Here is a 19,654-nt window from a genome sequence, read left to right as displayed (position 1 = left end):
CAGGTACCTGGCTTACCTGTCTATGGATCTGTCCAGGGACTGACAGCTTCCAGAGAGAGAGTCGTCTGGACTGATAAACGGCTCCAACAACTTTTAAGAGGAAAGGGAAGGGGGGAAGGGGTGGAGAGAAAACAATTAAAACCCGATTTTGGCAGCTTGAAGCTCACTGCACATCTGTGCTCAAGCTTTTGCCAAAACTCACCCAGAGTGCATTTTTGATTTCATTGCTCTAATTTTTAACATATTCTAAGAATGCAGGATCATCATGGAAATAAAGGCTCGGTCCCTCTGCTTAAACCTCTCACCTCACCAACAAGAGCAGCAGCTACACACTTTGTAAAGCAGCCTTCCCCAGCGGGCTGGGGGATTGTGGGGATTGTAATCCGACACATCTGGAGGGCACTAGGCTGAGGAAAGATGTTGTAGAGAACTGGAGCACTCTCTCAACTCTTCTCCTTGCCTCTGTCCCACCCCGTAACTCCTGGGCTGCTTGCAAAAATACTTTCTTCTACACCTATTGTCCCCTCTGCCCAAAACATACTTTTTCCTAGACAATCCCTATTCCCAGTGGGAGATGCTGTGTTTCTGACTGTTGTGAAGCTCAAACCGGCAGCCCGGCAGATCAGGAGTGGCTGTGCCAGAAGGGAACCATGGGCCATCCCAGCCAGGACTTGGCCACAGGAGCTCATGACCCTCCTGGCCTGCAAAGTCAGGTGACGCTACAGGGCCAATGGGGTGCCACTGAGGGACAGAAAGACTTGCAGTCTGGGCTGCACGTCATTGGGAGATGCTCACTCCGAAAGCTAAAGACAGACTCTGTGATGGGGCACTGAAAGCAGATCCAAACATTCAGAATTATCATGTCCTTCCTGGATCATACCACTTCAAATGCAGTACAGAAAACCAGACATTTGAATGGTCTTCACACTAAAAACAAACAAACGATAACATAAATAAACAAAACTCCCTGCATGTGGAAAACTAGCATGTGACTAAAATACACTTCCCTAGCAAGCTAGTTTTCTACATGCAGGGCTTTTTATTAAAAAAAATGGTGGGGGGAGCATTTAAAGGAGCAGCCTTTTGTCTGAATTGGTACTGTCCAGAAAGAGCTGCATTGCGTGTTTGAATCGGCTCCAAGCAGTTCCATTTACGCGTTTGCCTCGGCAGAGCAGAACGCAACCTAACTCAAGTGCATAGAGGTCAGAGGTAACAGATCCTCTTTTTATGAAGAATGCTAGGGATCAACTCAGTCAGAGGCAACATCTAATGCTTTCCTATCTTTGGGGAGGGTGTAAGCCAGCAACAGACTTACACCCTCCCCAAGCTCACACGAAAGGCAGCATGCTGGGTCCAGCTTACATTTTGGTCCATCATTTCCGGGATAAACTCCCCTTCGCTGTTGATGCTGGTGTAGGAGCCCTGCCGGGCAATTTGCTGCTGCTCTTCCGGAACGCTCCCGGGAGGTGGAGAACTCCGGCCTGTGTGCAGGGAACCTGCAAAGACAAATAGAAGTCGCTGGAGAAAAGGTCCAAGAGATGAGCACGAAGTCGCAGCAGCGGCCTGCAAAAGGGGCAGCGCCATAAAGCTCACTCCCTACAAAGCTTTGTTGACCTACAAAGCTTTTCACTGTTCTAGCTCCTTCCTATCTCTCCTCTCTCATCTCACACTATTGCCCGCTCGTGCTCTTCGCTCCTCTGATGCCATGTTTCTCGCCTGCCCAAGGGTCTCTACTTCCCTTGCTCTACTTCCCTTCCCTTGCTCGGCTTCGTCCATTTTCTTCTGCTGCCCCTTATGCCTGGAACGCTCTCCCAGAACATTTGAGAACTACAAGTTCAACCGCAGCTTTTAAAGCTCAGCTAAAAACTTTTCTTTTTCCTAAAGCTTTTAAAACTTGATTTTGTTCTGACTTTATACTGTTAGTTTTACCCTACCCAGTGCCTGTTTACCCTACCCTGTGCCTGTTTGCTGTCTCTTCCCCTCCTTATTGTTTTATCATGGTTTTATTAGAATGTAAGCCTATGCGGCAGGGTCTCGCTATTTACTGTTTTACTATGTACAGCACCATGTACATTGATGGTGCTATATAAATTATTATTATTAATAATAATAATAATAATAATAATAATAATAATAATAATAATAACAACAACAACAACAACAACAACTCCCAAATCCTTTTGTTGGTTCTACCGACAGAAAATCAGGGGCAGAGAGGTAGGAAAAGTAAAAACCCGAAGCAGGAGAACGCGACCCAAAGATGCTTGAATCAAGTGGAGGTACGAAGCGGCCTTGCACCGAATCACACCAGTGGTCCATTTAATCCAGCCTCTCACAAGCTGGTGCTTGGACTGCAACTCCCATCATGATGGGAGTTGCAGTCCAAGCCAACTGGAGGGAACCAGCTTGGAGAAATCTGACTGAGCATAGTATGATTGACTCAGGTGCCTCTCCAGCGTTTCAGACAGCAGGCTTTCTCCCCTCACTTGCTCTGTGAGATATTTTAACTGGAGATGCTCAGGACTGAACCTGAGCAACGGGCCCTCCTTGTACCGACAGAGAGGGTTCAGACAGGTGAGCGGCAATGCAAAACACAGTCCTTTGCATGGGATCCAGGAAGCCTCCACTTGCGTCAGAGAAACAACAGTGTCGTGCAGTGGTTAGACTGGCAGGCTAGGACTGCCCCAGGTTCAAATCTCCAGCTTAGCTGTAAAGCTCGCAAGTCGATCTTGGGTCAGTCACTAGCTCTCCGCTTGGCCTCCCTCACAGGGCTGTTGTGAGGATATTGGGCAGTATAAAAATGCAATAAATAAATAAATAAAGTGGGAAAAGATCAACGTATGCCACCTTGAGCTCTCTTGGAAGAAAGGTGGGATATAAAAGTACTTAATAAATGAATGTAAAATAAGATACAAAAGAATCCCTTCAAAAGGGCAAGTACCACCGTCTACAGCTGGTTGCTTGCCAATGCTGCCGCCGCCTCCTCCTCCTCCTCCTCGATCTTAGCCAAAAGGCCAAAAAGCTATGGCATCTTGTATCATTTTTTCACCAGCGTAAATCTCAGCCTTTTCTCTGAGTTTGGTTCTTTTATATGAATTCTCTCCCTCTGAGTTTGTAAGGATTTAGGTTGTCTTGTAGACACCTTTGTTTTATCGTTGTGGTTGTAACGGCCCTTGTGCCACAGACAAATAAAATGAATTCGATTACTGTTATTATTAGCAGCAATAGTACCAATTAATGCAAAAGTAAACCTGTAGGAAGCTAATCCTTCTTAGAAAAAAAAATGCTGCCATGCTTTTATTTTATTTTAAATAGAGGGTGAACGGAGGAGGGTAGGAGACAGGGCACAGGAACAAGTTGCGACCTCCCAGGGTTCCGGTTTATATTAAAAGTACAGCATGTCCCATCAAGAGTCTGCCATTCCCTGCTGGCATAGCCTGGGACCCATTCATGTTCCTTTCCACTATGTTATTTTAAAGGAATTCTCATATGCAGCGTGTGCAGAGAGCGTGACACGTACAGCCAGACCTAGGGTGACCTCGCTTGGCTTGGCTTTTCCTCCCAAAAAGAGCAGTTTTGGCTGGGATTCACCCTTCCCTGCTTCCTCCAGCACTTCGCCGCATCCAAAAGCTGCTCACTGGGGGTGGTGGAAAGCCACACTTTTGGCGTTCTTCCTCAGAGATCCAGCAATGTGGGGAGAGAGGGGAGGCTCTTGCTGCCACTGAAATCACAGTTGCCACAACGGCCACTGGCTGGCAGGACTTACTGCAGCCTCCGTAGCTTTGGATGCCAACGACTGCGCTGCAGACCCAACCAAGCAGCTGATCCAGCCCCATCCTACGCTCCGTGGGGAAATCGGGGTCTCGAACCTGCGACTCAGTGGGGCCATCTATACGACGTCACTTGGCCTACTCCTTCCGCCCAAAGCCCACAGCAACACTGCTGCAAAACGGCAGCAGTAGGGGAGGTGTGCATGTGGGCTACCCAGGCAGGAAAATTCGCAGTGTTGTTGTCAGGCTGCGCTAATGGGCATCAAATATTGGGGGACCGAAAACCGCAATAGCGTGGGATTTTTTGCTTCGTTTTCTGCCAACCCTGCGCAACTTTGAAAGCCTGTAGCAGCACAGATGCACTGCTACAGTTTGTTGAATTTATGTGATATTCGCTGTAACTGTCTTTACTTTTGTTTCCCGGACTTTAATATTGCCGTAGGGTCATTACTAGGCTTGTCGAGCCTCCCATCCCAACCCCTGCATTCCCGTGCCTACCCTGCGCAGGGATCTGCCCCTAACTCCGCCCACTCTCTTAATCCAAATTGAAACGAGCACTGACAGACAACAAACAACCGTGGTGACATCAGAGCAGTGTAAAAAGTCACGGGGAAACGGCGCGTCAAAAAAGCGCAGTTTCCCAGGGGGGAAACACAATGTGGCTGTGAGGTGGCAGCTGCATCATATAAACAACAGGGCGCAACTGCGCAGCCACAATGGGGTACATAGAGCATATGGACAAGCCCAGTGACTAAACTCCCTGCACCACCACAGGCATTTGCCACAAGGGGGAGCTGATGATACCTTACAGGAATTATCCTTTGCTTTCTTGGGCAGCCTTTGCCAACTTCTTGTCCCCTTCCAGATGTGCTGGACTATAACTCCCATAATGGGAGCTGTGGTCCAGCACATCTGGAGGGCACCAGGTTGGCGAAGGCTATTTCCCAGTGTCCTCAATGTAACTGGCTGGAAGGAAGGATTACTCCAGAGGAAGAAAAAGCTGGGTGGCATGACTTCCAAGTGACTCATTGGCTCAATTCAGACAATACATTAGTCAACGCAGTGTGAAAACTCCACGCAATGGATGAGTTTCTTGGGGGTACTCCCCACACAACGGGTACTAACTCCACCGTTGTGTGACTGTGGGCTCCCGTGGAGTTGAGTAAAACCCATCACAATGTTTGATTGGCAGTTCCTCCGCCCTCTCTCCTCCCCCAGTCCTCCCAGTGGTATCCCATCTGCCACTGTGGTAAAAAGCAATCCTGGCGGCTCTCCTAGAGCGGCATTCGCGCCTTTCGCCGCTCTTGCCAGGGAACTCTGTAGCCAGTGGGAAAAGTCAACTCAACCCAATGGAAACCTCCACGGAGCCCGCCACACAACACGCAAGACAACGGTTGTGCAGAAGCTCTCCTCTGCACAGCGTGGTTATTCAGTGTGGAGTGTTTTCCCAAAAGAAACCTCCACCGTTGCGTGGAATTTTCCCGCCAGAAAACACACTTCTCAACGGTGGTGTCGAAACTCCACCGTGGGGTTCTAAAACCACCATTGAGAAACGTGTTGTCTGAACTGAGCCTTTAACTGTCAACTACACAGAAGCGGATGTATCATGCTGAGTTTATTAAAAACAAACAAAGACAAATAGTGCAATACCATAACGCAGGGGTGCAGAAGTTCAGGCCTGTGGGGTCAAATCCAACCCCCTGAGGATTCCCAGAAGGCCAAGCTCTCTTCCCCTGACCCCGCCGTCTTTTCCCTAATCACCAATCATTGGGTGGTTTCCTGTCTCTGGAACACTCTTTTCACCCACTGTAAAAGGCTGAAACGCCTTAGTTACTTGCAGTCAGAGCTTTAGGCTAAACTATGCTCATATTTGGGGTGGGTTTTGGCCCTGCCCACACCTGGAATGCAGCTGCCAGGAGCATCTCCAAAATGGAATTTGGTACCCAAGCTAGAAGCGGTTCTGCACCCGTCATGACAGTTACACTTGCCATAAGCATCATTTATTCTCACCGTTCCCAGGATCGTATTTTTCTTTTTAAAGGCTTATTGTGTTTCAGCAGTGAAATCAGCGAAGCACCACAAATTCTGCATTAAAACAATGAAATCCTACAATTCCGTCTCCAGTTTTCAAGATTCCCACCCGCTTTTCCAAGGCACCGCTAACCATACTTGGGGTGTGTGTTGCTTTCTGCTTTACTTTAGCATTTTCTTCCTCTCGTAATCAGGAGGAGGACTAGCCAGTTATTTTGTTTAACGAAAATGAAGTTTGATTTTCTGTATTCTGCAGGAGCTTCAAAAGCTGTGCTGGAAGTTACAACCCACAGTTATGGAAGTTTCCAAATCCGTTATGCATGCCCGTATAAATCTTGCTCTTAACGTTACCCTTTAATTTTGCCTATTCGGTACATTCCATGCTCCAATCGCCATAATAAACTTGAGCAATCCCATGAACTCTGTGCTGAGCATTTTTCCCCCACCACCACCATTACAGAAGGATAGGAGGCTCATGGATCCTGCCAACAACAAGTTCACATTCACTCCAAATTCCATTGACCTATTGGCACAACAGGAAAAAAAATGGGTTGGCAGCTCAAAGAAAAACAGCAAAAAAAAGTTAACTTTGTTTGAGTACAAGAAGCATCTGCAGAGGGACTTGATGTAACAGTGGACCAGCACATTTTGTTTCGGAAACAAGCATCCCAGAATTCTGGGCAAAGGCTCAACACCATAAGGGAGAAAAGCCTTGACAAACTTATAAAAAAAAAACCCAGAGTCCAATGTTTTTTGTCAGGAGCTGGGTGAACATGGGACAACCTCCCCGCTCTTCAGCAAAGGACCAGGGGAAGAGAGCTGTATGGATGAGAAAGATCCGTCACCAAACATGTGTCTTATAACAGCGGTGTTGAACGTCAGGCTATGAGACCAAAACCATCTAGGGTCCCAATCCATCAGGTCCCCCTTTTTCCCAATCATTTGGTGGTTTCTTGGCCTTTTCCCATTCTAAAAGGCTTCATTCATTCATTTGTTTAATTTCCTTTAACGTCATGGAGCTCAAGACAGAGGAGGAGCAGGAACAGGGGGTCTCAAGGGCAGGAACTCTCACATCCAGGCATTGACCTGCTTCGTTGCAAAACAGTCTTTGCAGCATCTGCCTTCAAGCCATAACCCAGAGGAAAAGCCAAGGACCGGGCTCAGATGGTGCGCTGCAATGCGTCGTGAGTTATTTAACCCATGATGGGTTGTGGTTCCCATGGACGCCATTTTGCGTATGCTGTCCCCACTTAGGGATTGTCCTGCCGGTGAGCGTGGGTTATGAAAGGTTGTTTAACCTTGCAGTGCGCTCTATGTGGGGCTGCCCTTGAAGCTGGAGCTCGGCTGTTGTCTGGAGCTGCCCCTTTCCAGCATGTAACTCCTCTGCTGAGGGAGCTGCACTGGCTGCCTATTCGCTACCAGGCCAGGTTGAAGGTTCTTGTACTTGTGTACAAAGCCCTAAACAACTTGGGACCAGGATACCTGAGAGAGCGCCTTCTCCCTTACCAACCTGCCTGGTCACTGAGGGCATCCGAGGGCATGGTCCTGGTGGGTCCATATAGACCCATCCTCCGATTGGAGTCCACCAGGGGAAGAGCCTTCTGCGTGGTGGCCCCACTCCTATGGAATTCTGTGCCTCTAGAGGTCAGGCAGGCACCAACTTTACATTCCTTTCAGTGCCTCCTGAAAATGTCATTATTCCAGGAAGCCTTCCTTTAATGACCAGCCACGGTTCACTGTACATTTTGCTCCTTTTAAAATCTATTTTAAAGTGTTTATTCTGTTTTTATTTTATCTTGTACACCGCTCTGAAATTTTGAATGGGGAGCGGTATATAAATATTGTAAATAAATAAATAAAACCCTCGCATAACCTTTGCTCACAGGGTTCACAAGGCATGATAACCCAGAGCAGGGGTTGCACGTTCAAAACAACGGCCGCATGCGCCCTGCATTCGCCACAGTCTCACTGTGGGTTAAATAACTCACTTCACACGAACGGCCTCTATATCTATTTTCACGTGGGTGGGGGCAACTGACACTATGCTGATGGGGCTTTTGGGGAGAAGGAAAACCACCTCACTGCTGCGTTCCACTGACCTGTCGAATGCTTCCGTGTCCGCTCTGCGTCTTTGTAGAGGGACCCCATGATATCTCCCATGGACTTGGATATTCTCATCTCGTGTTGCTTGCTGTTGTTGGGTTGCAGAGTCTAGAAACGGTACAAAAGGAGTTGGTAGGCCCCACTCTCTTCCACAGAGAAGGACCGTCCCAGGCAGTCCAAGGTATCTACCCGCTGCCTGCCAGGAGACCTTAGCATTGAACTGTGGGTCAACCCTGTTCAAGAAGACACCACTGGGCCATAAGGCTGGGTAACCCAAGTCACTCTGGTCCTTTTTGACCCTTAAGATTAGGAAAACACACGAGGAGGCTTTGTCCTCTTGCTAGAGAGAGCATCTCCCAGCTGGCCGGGTCCTTAGAAGTAATGGAATTACTTAGAAGTAATTTTTGTGAACCGCCCAGAGAGCTTCGGCTATTGGGTGGTATAAAAATGTAATAAATAAATAAATAAATAAATAAAAGGTAAGGAAGGTGAGAGGGAGACAGAAAGGAGGCCTTCTAGCGGCTGGCAAGTAAGGGCCCAAGGGCTGTGTTGGTATGCAGATTTGAGGGTCTGTGTTGGGTGCTCTCCCAAAATGGCTGCCGTGGCTTGCCCATTCCCAAAATGGTTGCCGTGGCTTGCCCATTCCCAAAATGGCTGCCGTGGCTTGCCCATTCCCAAAATGGTTGCCGTGGCTTGCCCATTCCCAAAATGGCTGCCGTGGCTTGCCCATTCCCAAAATGGCTGCCGTGGCTTGCCCATTCCCAAAATGGCTGCCGTGGCTTGCCCATTCCCAAAATGGCTGCCAAGGGGGCGTGGCCAGTAAACAGCCATTTCCCAAAAGGCAAACTGGTGGGATTAAAAGAAAAGTATCTTGCTCATGATACAAGGCAGAGGTGGGGTCCAAGCTCCAGAACACAAAACCAGACACTCCTGTGAACCCAAAATGACAGCCTCCCAGATATAAAGAATTGTGCAGTTTAGGCAATGGGGGAAATGTGCAATTTTGGCCATTTTCTTTATTTTTACTTATTTTCCAAAGGTTTATTTGCGCCACCACCCAATTTGGTGCACCCGGGATTTCCCCTTCCCTGCTGCAGTTGCGCAGGATTCTGAAGGTGGATCGGGTGCTTCCCGATTAGGGCAGACTGCCTGTGAAGTGTGGTCCCAATCCTGCAAACCTTCAAGGGTTTATAGAGCAGTGGCAGTGATGCGATCCCGTCTTGCCACGTGACTATAAGCAAGCAAATTAACCCACGGTGCCCGGCAGATGACACGACAGCCCAGGGAGGGTTAAATAACCCCTACTTCAGCCCCCAAAGAGCTTCTCCAAGATTGAATTCATCCCTTGGACTGAAAGAGAACCACAGAATCATAGAATAGTTGAGCTGGAAGGGGCCAATAAGGCCATTGAGTCCAACCCCCTGCTCAATGCAGGAATCGTGCTGTGAGAGCCAGTGTGGTGGACTGGGAATTGGGAGATCCAGGTTCTATTCCTCACTCAGCTATGGAACCCTACTGGGTGGCTTTGGGCCAGTCACAGGCTCTCAGCCCAGCCTACCTCACAGGGTTGTTGTTGTTGTGAGGATAAAATGGCGAGGAGGAGGTTTATGTACGCCGCCTTGGGTTCCTTAAAGGAAAAAAAGGCGGGATATAAATGCAATAATAAATAAATAAATAAATAAATTCTCAAGTCTTTATAATAAATTCCCCTGTAGACCAGATTTTGCCTGAAGGCTGCCAATTGCTAACTATACATTAATAGGATGCAAAGATTCAAGCCGCACCATGCAATGGCTGCTCAAAACAGCAACATGGAAGGTAAAAAGATTTCAAAGTAGAGGTTAGGGTACAAAAAATAAGAAAAGAAAAAAGGCCCAGATGCCAATTCTTAGACAGCAGTGCTATGACAAACTTGCCATCTGATACATAATTAAAACATACAAGTGTTTCCACTCCTTGAGACAATAACATCGCATTTTGCTTTGTACACAAACGAATAACCAAAAAAAAAAGGAGGCGTCGGAGAGCTCACGTTTGTTTTCTTTGGAGTTTTCACAAACACTCTCAGGCTCTTGAGAGAAGGGCTAAGATCCAAGTGTTCCACCGCTCGGTCCAGGTCTTCCTGTGATTTCAGGGGAATCAGGAGCTGGAAAAAGATTGAACAAACACCGTTGGTGAAGCTGAGTTGCAAACAAGAGCAAACAGAGGAAGCCGTGGAGCACTCGGGGGCTTGGGAACGGTGGGGATTTGGATGGTTGAACCCAGGACAGAAAAAAGCTCTCGGAAAACAGAAACACACATCTGGTTTTTTTAACCTTTTCTTCCAAGATAGCATCCCCCTCCCCTGAGGAATTGAATAAAAGTTATCAAAACAGTGGCCTACAAAAGCAGAGGTGCAAAGCGGTCACTGACTCAGCTGGAGGGAAGACCTGCATACCAAAGGAAATAAAATGTTTGTGAACAGGATCTGAACGGTGGGTGCAGCCCACCAATACAGGGATCTGTGCCCATGGTGCAGGATTTCAAATGTAACATCCAACCGATCTTGAGGGGTGCTTGCTTGGCTTATTTCTTGTTTAAAAGCAGACGTGCATCTCTAGGGGGTCACTTCCAAAGGTTGTGCAAGGAAGCACAGAAGCGTGCTGGAAGATAACTTATGTTCTCCCTCTGTTGTAATACTAGAACCCAAGGAGGTCATCTCATGGAGCTCATTGGTGGGAGATTCAGGACACATAAAAGGAAGGGCTTCCTCACACAGAATGTGCAAGAGTAGTGATGGCCACCAACTTGGAGGGCTTTAAAAGGAATAATTATTATAATCTAATGGCTGCGAGAGCTGGACCATAAGGAAAGCTGAGCGAAGGAAGATAGATGCTTTTGAACTGTGGTGTTGGAGGAAAATTCTGAGAGTGCCTTGGACTGCAAGAAGATCAAACCAGTCCATACTCCAGGAAATAAAGCCAGACTGCTCACCTGAGAGAATGGTATTAAAGGCAAAACTGAAGTACTTTGGCCACATAATGAGAAGACAGGATACCCTGGAGAAGAGGCTGATGCTAGGAAAAGTGGAAGGCAAAAGGAAGAGGGGCTGACCAAGGGCAAGATGGAGGGATGATATTCTGGAGGTGACAGACTTGACCTTGGGGGAGCTAGGGGTGGCGACGGCCGACAGAAAGCTCTGGCGTGGGCTGGTCCATGAAGTCACGAAGAGTCGGAAACGACTGAACGAATAAACAACAACAAAATAGAAATGCAGTCTGTCTCACCCTAGTGTGGAAGACTGTGACCATGCCTGATTATTATTATTATTATTATTTATTTATATAGCACCATCAATGTACATGGTGCTGTACAGATTATACAGTAAATAGCAAGACCCTGCCGCACAGGCTTACAATCTAATAAAGGTGTAGTCAACAGTAAGGAGGGAAAGAAAATGCAAACAGGCACAGGGAAGTGTAAACAGGCACTGGGTAGGGTTAACCGTGGGTGGGCAACTGTTCTTACGGGTTTTTTTATCTTTAAACTGGATTTGGACAGGACAGGACAGACGGCCACCGTAATCGTACAACGGCTGTACTTGCTGCCAACGTTTTCCAGCCATAATTAAAAGTGTTGATAACCACCTTTAAAGGTGCAATCCTATGCCTATTTAGACAGAGAAAAGGTCTAGAACTTCTAGCATGCCCCAGAGAGACCAGAACACTGGCACCTATGTGTGGATGGACCAGGCAGGGGGAGTGGGTGGATAATGAAATTGACCTGCCTTCCAGGATTGTTGTAAGGATTATTGAGATAATGTAATCAAAGTGCTTTGGACACCCTAAAAGCACTATATAAATCCAGAGCATTATTATGATTATACCACAACACTTTCTTAGGCCTTAGCTAGACCTAAGGTTTATCCCGGGATTGTCCCGAGGTCGTCCCTGCCTGCTCCCGGGATATCCTGTGTGTCGTTTACATGAACAGGGATGACCCCGGGACGATCCCAGGATAAACTTTAGGTCTAGCTAAGGCCTAAATCTCTGAAGCCTGGTACAAATCCCCTCCCTTCGCGCTTCAAATGGGTTAACATTCCTTGAGTGTTTGTTTTTACATCTTCCATGCAACGTGGCTCAGTTATGCGGGCCATCTAGAACTCCTTGCTTTGGGCACTCCGTTGAGCTAGACTAGGCAGTGAATCTTGATCAATGGGAGGCTACTTTACGTAGGAAGGTTGCCTTGTGGTGAAGGCTTAAGCCAAATGTTCTTTCTGTCCCTGGATGTAGGATTCTGTGATTCTAATCTGTATTGCTGAGTCCTCTGTTCACCTTCTCAAACGCCACACAATTTCTCTTCCCCAAACCAACAATAATACAGCACTACACTCTGTCCTCGGATGATTTCCCCCCCCCCCCCCATCAGCTTTGCTCTATCCTGGAATCTGGATCTGAAACGCTGGGGCAAATCCCTGGCTGCCTCTTTCGCCACCCCCACCCCCTTACCCACCCCAATCTGCAGAAGCCTTCCAAACTCTGCCTCGGCTTGGAATAAAATGTCCTGCAACTTTCTGAGCCTCTCCTCCAGTCTCACAATGTTCCATGCGCTCCCGTGCCGGGCGCTTGAGATGCCAAAAAAACATCAGGTCGAACATCGTCCTCTACGCGCTGTTGAAATTGGTCCCTCGCCTATTGCTTGAATCTGGCGAGAAGGTTTAACCTGCCAACAGGGCTGCTGTGTACATGGATGTTCTCTACCAGACACTCAACCTAAATATAGACACACGCAAATCAGAGAGCTAGTTGGCAGGCTGCAAGCTCAGGAAACAGAGCAAAGTTTTCCTGCAGCCGGTAAACTAAAGAACTACGTTAATGAGCCAGGGCAACTGCGGTGGTGGGGAGGAGAAATCGCTGAGTGCTGATTCATCGGTTTGCTGGTCTCTGTGCTCAGCCAGAGCTTGAGAGTTTGCTTGAGAATAAAACTGCCAGTATCCTACTGCCTTTATACAAATCTATGGTGCGACCACAGTTAGAATACTGTGTACAGTTCTGGTCACCACACCTTAAAAAAAAGATATTGTATTGTAGGAAAAAGTGCAGAAAAGGGCAACTAAAATGATCATAAGAACATAAAGAGAGCCATGCTGGATCAGACCAAGGGTCCATCTAGTCCAGCACTCTGTTCACACAGTGGTCAACCAGCCATCGGCCAGGGATGAACAAGCAGGACATGGTGCAACAGCACCCTCCTGCCCATGTTCCCCAATAACCAGTGCACACAGACTTCTGCCTTGAATACTGGAGACAGCACATAACCATCAGGGCTCGTAGCCATTGATAGCCTTCAATAGCTGGAGCATCTCCCTTTTGAGGGAAGGTTACAACAGCTGGGATGGTTCAGCTTGGAAAAAAGGAGAGACAGTTTTAACAGTTCCTCCACCTTCTCTCCTCTCTTGGTCCTCCCGATGGTATCCCATCAGCCATTACAGCAAAAAAAAACAATCCCAGCGGCAATCCTAGAAGGGCACTCGCTTCATTCGCCGCTCTTGCCAGGGAACTCTATAGCCAGTGCGGAAACTCAACTCAACGCAACAGAAAACTCCAAGGAGCCCTCCACACAACACTCAACGCAACAGTTGTGCAGGAACTCTCCTCTGCACAGTGTGGATATTCTGAATTGAATGTTTTCCCCCCAAAAAATCCACCGTTGCATGGAGGTTTCCCACCAGACAACACATTTCTCAATGGTGGTGTGAAAACTTCACCATGGAGTTCTAAAACCACAGTTGAGAAACGTGTTGACTGAACTGAGCCTTAGTTGAGGATTTATGTAGCATGGAAGAGTGGCGCTCTCTGGACTAGACACCACTGAATCCAATGTGTGTGTTTTTTCGTTTCACTTTGCATACGTTTTAGGAAATCTTGTTAGCACGTTGCTGTAAACTGTCTTTCGGAGAGGAGGAGTTTTGAGCACAGACACAGGCAAGCGGCCAGAGAAGATACCTCATTGTTGGCATAGTGCAAGTCCATCATCTGTCCGAAAGCATCCATGACTTTCTGTAGAACTTCTTTGAATTTAACTGGCCTCTGGAACTGGATAATCCTGCGGGGACAATATATGTATGTTGTTATTTACAACACCACTCTGCTGATATTGTACATGTTTGCTAAGGACAACAACTTACACAGAGAGAAGAATAGAACAGAACAGAATAGGACTATTGAGACCTACCTACCAAACCTGTAGTACCCCTCCCCCAAAGCCAACACACCACCTGTGTTATTGAGGTTTGCCAGGCAGATGGTCCCACCATCACCCCATCAAGATAACAAAACCAGGAGTCTCTGGTGGGTTGTATTTGACTTCATGGGAAATGAGTTGTGTAGCCCTGATTCAGGGCTACATCGAAGGAGAATATAGCTCCTGCTAGAAGAGTGAATTAAGTGGTTATTTAAGAATCAGACACAAGAGCAGCTTTGTTGGGTGTTTCCAGTCTTGCAGAGGGGAGAAAAGCCATGCCTGGGTCCAATCCTTAATTCACCAATTCATTTCAGTGCATTCACACGTTACCAAAACGTCAAAATAGGACGACTTTTTAAGGATGCAGGCCAGTTTCTCATAAAAGCAAAACAACCAACAATTGAATGAAGTGAAGAAAGATGTTGGGTGTTTTTTTAAAAAAGATTTAACAAAGCACAACGGGACCCTCCATCTCCACACATGAAGGGACGTACCTTTTCTCTCCATCGTGTTCAAATTTGATCCTGGCATTCCGCAACTGAGGGAGAAAAAGAGAGAGAAAGAGGAAGAAAAGGCCATTAACTACAGAGCTGATGGTGCATAGTGGCTAAGAGACTGAGCTACGAATTTGGAAGCCCCTGGTTCAACTATCCCCCTGTGCTGTGAACGTGCTGCATTGGACTTCAACTCCCATAATTCCCAGCCAGCTGGGCCATTAGCTTGATGTCTACTCAAAGTGTTGAGGATTCTAGCAGAAGCAGTAGCTACAGTAACCAGGCCACAACGGCAGCAAGTTGGCATAGATCAGCCTGGTACCCTCCAGACATGCTGGACTGCAATTCCCATAATTCCTAGCCAGTGTGGCCAACAACTAGGGAATTATGGGAGTTCCACTCCAACACATCAGTAGGGCAGAGGGTTGGAGACAGCTCTTACAGATCCACCAGCAATCTGGAAGGTTCACTCATGACGTTTTCCAGATGCAAGAATGCTTTCACACGTGATTTCTAAGCCTTAATACCAGTGAAAAAATACACCACCACCATCATCCTCATCATTTACATTTGTATACTGCTCCGTAGCCAAGGCTCTGTGGGCAGTTTACATAGGATAAAAACACTTAAAAACAATACACAAAAATTTAAAATCACAAAAACATACAATTTTAAACCACAAAAACATACAAAAACAAACCCAGGCTAATTACATATTGCTAAATGCCTGGGAGAAGAGAAACGTCTTGAACTGGCGCCCAAAAGATAACAATGTTGGCACCAGGCGGAGTTTGTTCCACAATTGGGGGGCCACCACAGAAAAGGCCCTCTCTCTTGCTGCCATTCTCCGAGCTTCCCTCGGAGTAGGCACCCAGAGGAGGAGCTTGGATGTTGAGCGCAGCGTAAGGGTAGGTTCATATCGGGAGAGGCGTTCCATCAGGTATTGTGGTCCCAAGCTGTGTATTGATCCCTGACCAAAAAGCTGCTCCTGACAAATCCTAGAACTGCAGTTCTGCAACCCACCAGCACAGGCGCAATGCTGAGATCACCCATCCCACACCTGCACTCCACAGGGAGAGGCTATTGGTAAACGTAAACATTTTGTGTAACCAGGAGTATGAATCTGTGCAGCAAAATCCATGGGTTGGAGCGCTCCACTATTAATAGATTGAAACAAAGAAAACATGCAAAGAATAAATTACAGCCTCATCTTTCCTTCTCCCTCCGTTTCTTTTTCAGGATGGAAACAACGCATCCCTTACCCTGGAGGGAGCATAGTTTGGAAAGATCACCCACATACACACCGCTTGTATCTTAAAAGGAGAATTCCTAGATGGGCGAGTGTGTGACGTCTTTTCCTGAAAACACTCGTTATCTCTCACTCAAGCGCTACCCAGCGCATGATCGGCAGTTTCCATGCTGCCATCCTACACTACTGAAAAGATGTTGTTTTAATGAGAGAATCCGAGTTAAAATTATCATTAGAGTTGAGCGGGTGGAGGGCGTTCTGTGCGTGTGTTTAAAGGACAATTTCCTGAAATTTCCTGAGACGTTTTTCTCCCTCTCTCAAAATACTAGAACCCAGTGGGGTCATCCCATGAAGATGATTGGTGGGAGATTCACGACAGATAAAAGGAAGGACTTTTCCCACACAGCGCAGAGTTAAATTATGGAACTCACTACCACAAGATGTGGTGATGGCCACCAATTGGGATGGCTTTAAAAGGGGGTTGGATAAATTCCTGGAGGAGAAGGCTATCCATGGCTACTAGCCCTGATGGCTATGTGCTTCATCCAGTATCCAAGGCAGTAAGCCTGTGTGCACCAGTTGCTGGGGAACATGGGAGGGAGGGTGCTGATGCACCATGTCCTGCTTGTGGATTCTTGGTTCACAGTTGTTTGGCCACTGTGTGAACGGAGTGCTGGACTAGATGGACCCTTGGTCTGATTCAGCAGGGCTCTTCTGATGTTCTTATGTAGTTTATTACCTCTCCCTTCCTTTCACCGTTTGGACTGTGCATCTTCAGTTAAGTGGCTTAATTGAAAACAGGCAAAAAGTCTCTTATTTATGGATTTAATTTGATAACTCCTGTACCACTCTTATCAAGAGTCCATTGAAGCACTAAAGAACCAAACAAACGTGGAATTGCCTTTCCTGGTCTATTTCACTTAAAACTGCAGTTGGAGACTGAATAGTCAACACATGTAAAGAAACCCCTATGAAAGGAAAGGAAACACGAAGGGATTTCGCCTAGAGTAGCCTTCCTCAACCTGGGGCGCTCCAGATGTGTTGGACTACAACTCCCAGAATGCCCCAGCCAGCTGGCTGGGGCATTCTGGGAGATGCAGTCCAACACATCTGGAGCGCCCCAGGTTGAGGAAGACTGGCCTAGAGAATTAGCTTTCCATAGAATAGCAGAGTTGGAAGGGGCCTACAAGGCCATCAACAGGCAGTGCATCCATGGGAGAAGAGAGCATTCAAATACCGGAAGATAGGAAGTTCCCTTATGCCAAGCTAGACCTTTGTTCAGCACCATCCGATGGACGAGAAGCTCTCCAGAGTTTTAGACGGGGGACATTCCAGGCCTTAGCTGGAGATGCTGGAACCTGAAACCTTCTGTGTACAAAGCACATGCTCTGTCACTGAGCTATGGCCTTTCCTTTGGAGGTGGCACCCCGAATCCGAGAGCCTTTGTGATCCCAGCTGCAAAATGTGACGGGTGCAAATGGAACAGGCGTGCATAACGAATTCCAAAGGTGTAATATAGAGCTGCCAGCTGCAGAAACGTGAGGTTTATATACGGCAAGCGTCATTTGCTTTGCCGAGCAGAACAGCACAGCTCCTGAGACCCGGTGCGGTTTTTTGCTGAGCAGCAACTCTGTTTAGGAACAACTTGTTGCTGGAAGTGGACAAAACACTTGTCTAAAACAGCCCCAGAAGAGGGGGGCGGAATAATGACTGCATCCTTTTTCTAAAGAACTGAAACAATAACAACAACAGTGACCTCCTCTGGACGGGGGCCAAAAGAAACAGACCCGCCGCCTCACATAGCAGCACTTGGCTGGTGAGGAGAGAAATACGAGCGAGCCCAGATGCTCCAGAAAAACCTCGCTGGGCTCAAACTTCCCCCGCACTCAAGTATTACTTGCTAGAAAAACAACCCTTTGAAAAAGAGGCCCAAAGAAAGAGCAGATTCGGGAAGGGCAAAACAAAACGCCAAAAACACAAACGACCAGGCCGTGCGAGGTTTCCATCGCTGGTCTTTTCTTTTGACTGGAAACGAATGGATTCTGGTCCGTCGGCGTAGTAAAAGCTAGCTCTGAAGGTTCTGTGACCGAGAGAAAGAAGCCAGGATGGACTATGCCAACCTTTCCCAGCCTGGTTGCCTTCAGATGTGCTGGACTACAATTCCCAACGTCCCCCAGCCAGCATGGAGGAGGAGGAGGAGGAGGAGGAGGAGGCTTGATTCTCAAGGGGCATTTTATGGGAATGAGGCTGCAATCCTGTACGAGCTATCCCATGAGTAATACCCACTGAACTCAATGGGGCTGACTTCTAAGCAGACATGGCTAGAATTGCACTGTAAGGACTGGAAGCAGCCATTTGGTACCCAGTTGAGAGACAGCTTTACTCACACCTGGGATCATCAGGAGAAGAAACCAGGTTTAGGCCCTCCATCAGTGGGGTCTCCAAGTGCACCTGTTTACTCTGGCTGCTCACAATCAAACAGGGGGAAAGTAATTTTCACACTTGGGGTCAAGGTTGCAGGGATGCAAAAGTTGCCCTGCACAACTAACCACGATTGCCCTGGACTCCAAATTCTCCTTCCATGGAAACATCAGTGGGGATTTGAACCCAGATCTTCCTGCCCTTGTCCAGCGCTCTAACCCAGATGTGGACAACATGTGGCTTGCATGCACCCCACTTCCCCCACAAGCCTCTTTGTGAAACCCACCACTGCCAAATTTGCTGCTGAAAATTGCCGGCACGGAAGCAAAAAGGGGGCGATTTTTCCTTCTTTGGGAAAAAAAGTAAGCAGTGATCGGCTATTGAAATACGGAGGAGTGGGGTAGGGGTGCAGCTCCCCTCGGTAAGTTGTAGGGCAGGGAAATTGCCCCCTGGGCCCCCAGACGTGGTCCACCCCTGTTCTAACCACTAGGACTGCCACCCAATTAAATGATAATCAATTACCACAAAACTGCATACGAATAACAAAACCCTAGTTGTGAAGAATAACAGAGTGCGTCTGTTGTTTTTATGATGTTGCACATATCCGTTGCACCAGGCGCCCATCTTGATTGACCTAAGGATTATCCCAGGCAAATGGAGGGGTCGTTCCAGCCTGCTCCTGGTATCCCCTGTGTGTCACTTGTTTGTACAGGGATGATCCCAGGACAATCCTGGGATATAGGCCTGGTCTAGCCATAGCCTAAGATGCAACCCACCAGCTGCAGTTCTCATAAATGCTTCCAATATGTCAAACTAAGTCTCAATTAATCCCAGATTATGCTGGCCTGTCTTCCCTAACCTGGTGCTCTCCAGATACGGTTGAGAGATTCTGGGAGCTGTAGTGGCTAAAGTGTTGGACTGGGAGGCGGGAAATCCAGGTTCTAGTCCCCACATGGCCATGGAAACCCACTGGGTGACTTTGGGCCAGTCACAGACTCTCAGCCCAACCTCCCTCACAGGGTGGTTGTTGTGAGGATAAAGTGGAGAGGAGAAGGATTATGGACACCGCCTTGGGTTCCTTGGAGGAAAAAAGGTGGGATATAAATGCTATAATAAATAAATAAATAAATAAATAAATAAATAAATAAATAAATAAATAAATAAATCTGGAGGGCACCAGGTTGGGGAAGGCTGATACACAACCTGTCCTTTTTTAAAAAAATAAAGACTAGGAAGAAAAACAAGGTATTCTCCATACTCCTATCCCTATATGGTTAAGAAGAAAAGTGGATGCAAATAGACTATGCTAAACACATGATGGATGGATGATGCAAAAGTCAACGTAACTACTCCAAGAGTAGGAA

The 19,654-nt window shown here is 47.4% G+C and overlaps 1 protein-coding gene across 1 annotated transcript in view; it reads right to left on the bottom strand.

Annotated features, from left to right (window-relative positions):
* LOC134398877 (mitogen-activated protein kinase kinase kinase 3-like) overlaps nucleotides 1-19,654 on the bottom strand; it is a 71,590-nt gene that overhangs the window by 20,013 nt on the left and 31,923 nt on the right. Inside the window, exons 3-8 of the mRNA XM_063126488.1 lie at nucleotides 14,621-14,664; nucleotides 13,889-13,988; nucleotides 9,937-10,050; nucleotides 7,901-8,012; nucleotides 1,363-1,496; nucleotides 17-90 (exon numbers count right to left, since the gene is read on the bottom strand). Coding sequence (XP_062982558.1) covers nucleotides 17-90; nucleotides 1,363-1,496; nucleotides 7,901-8,012; nucleotides 9,937-10,050; nucleotides 13,889-13,988; nucleotides 14,621-14,664 — 578 coding nt within the window. The remainder of the gene's footprint in view (nucleotides 1-16; nucleotides 91-1,362; nucleotides 1,497-7,900; nucleotides 8,013-9,936; nucleotides 10,051-13,888; nucleotides 13,989-14,620; nucleotides 14,665-19,654) is intronic.

Source organism: Elgaria multicarinata, chromosome 1, assembly GCF_023053635.1.
Source record: "Elgaria multicarinata webbii isolate HBS135686 ecotype San Diego chromosome 1, rElgMul1.1.pri, whole genome shotgun sequence".
Lineage (NCBI taxonomy): Eukaryota > Metazoa > Chordata > Lepidosauria > Squamata > Anguidae > Elgaria > Elgaria multicarinata.
Note: the sequence above shows the minus strand (reverse complement) of the source record. Positions and strands in the feature narration are given on the sequence as shown.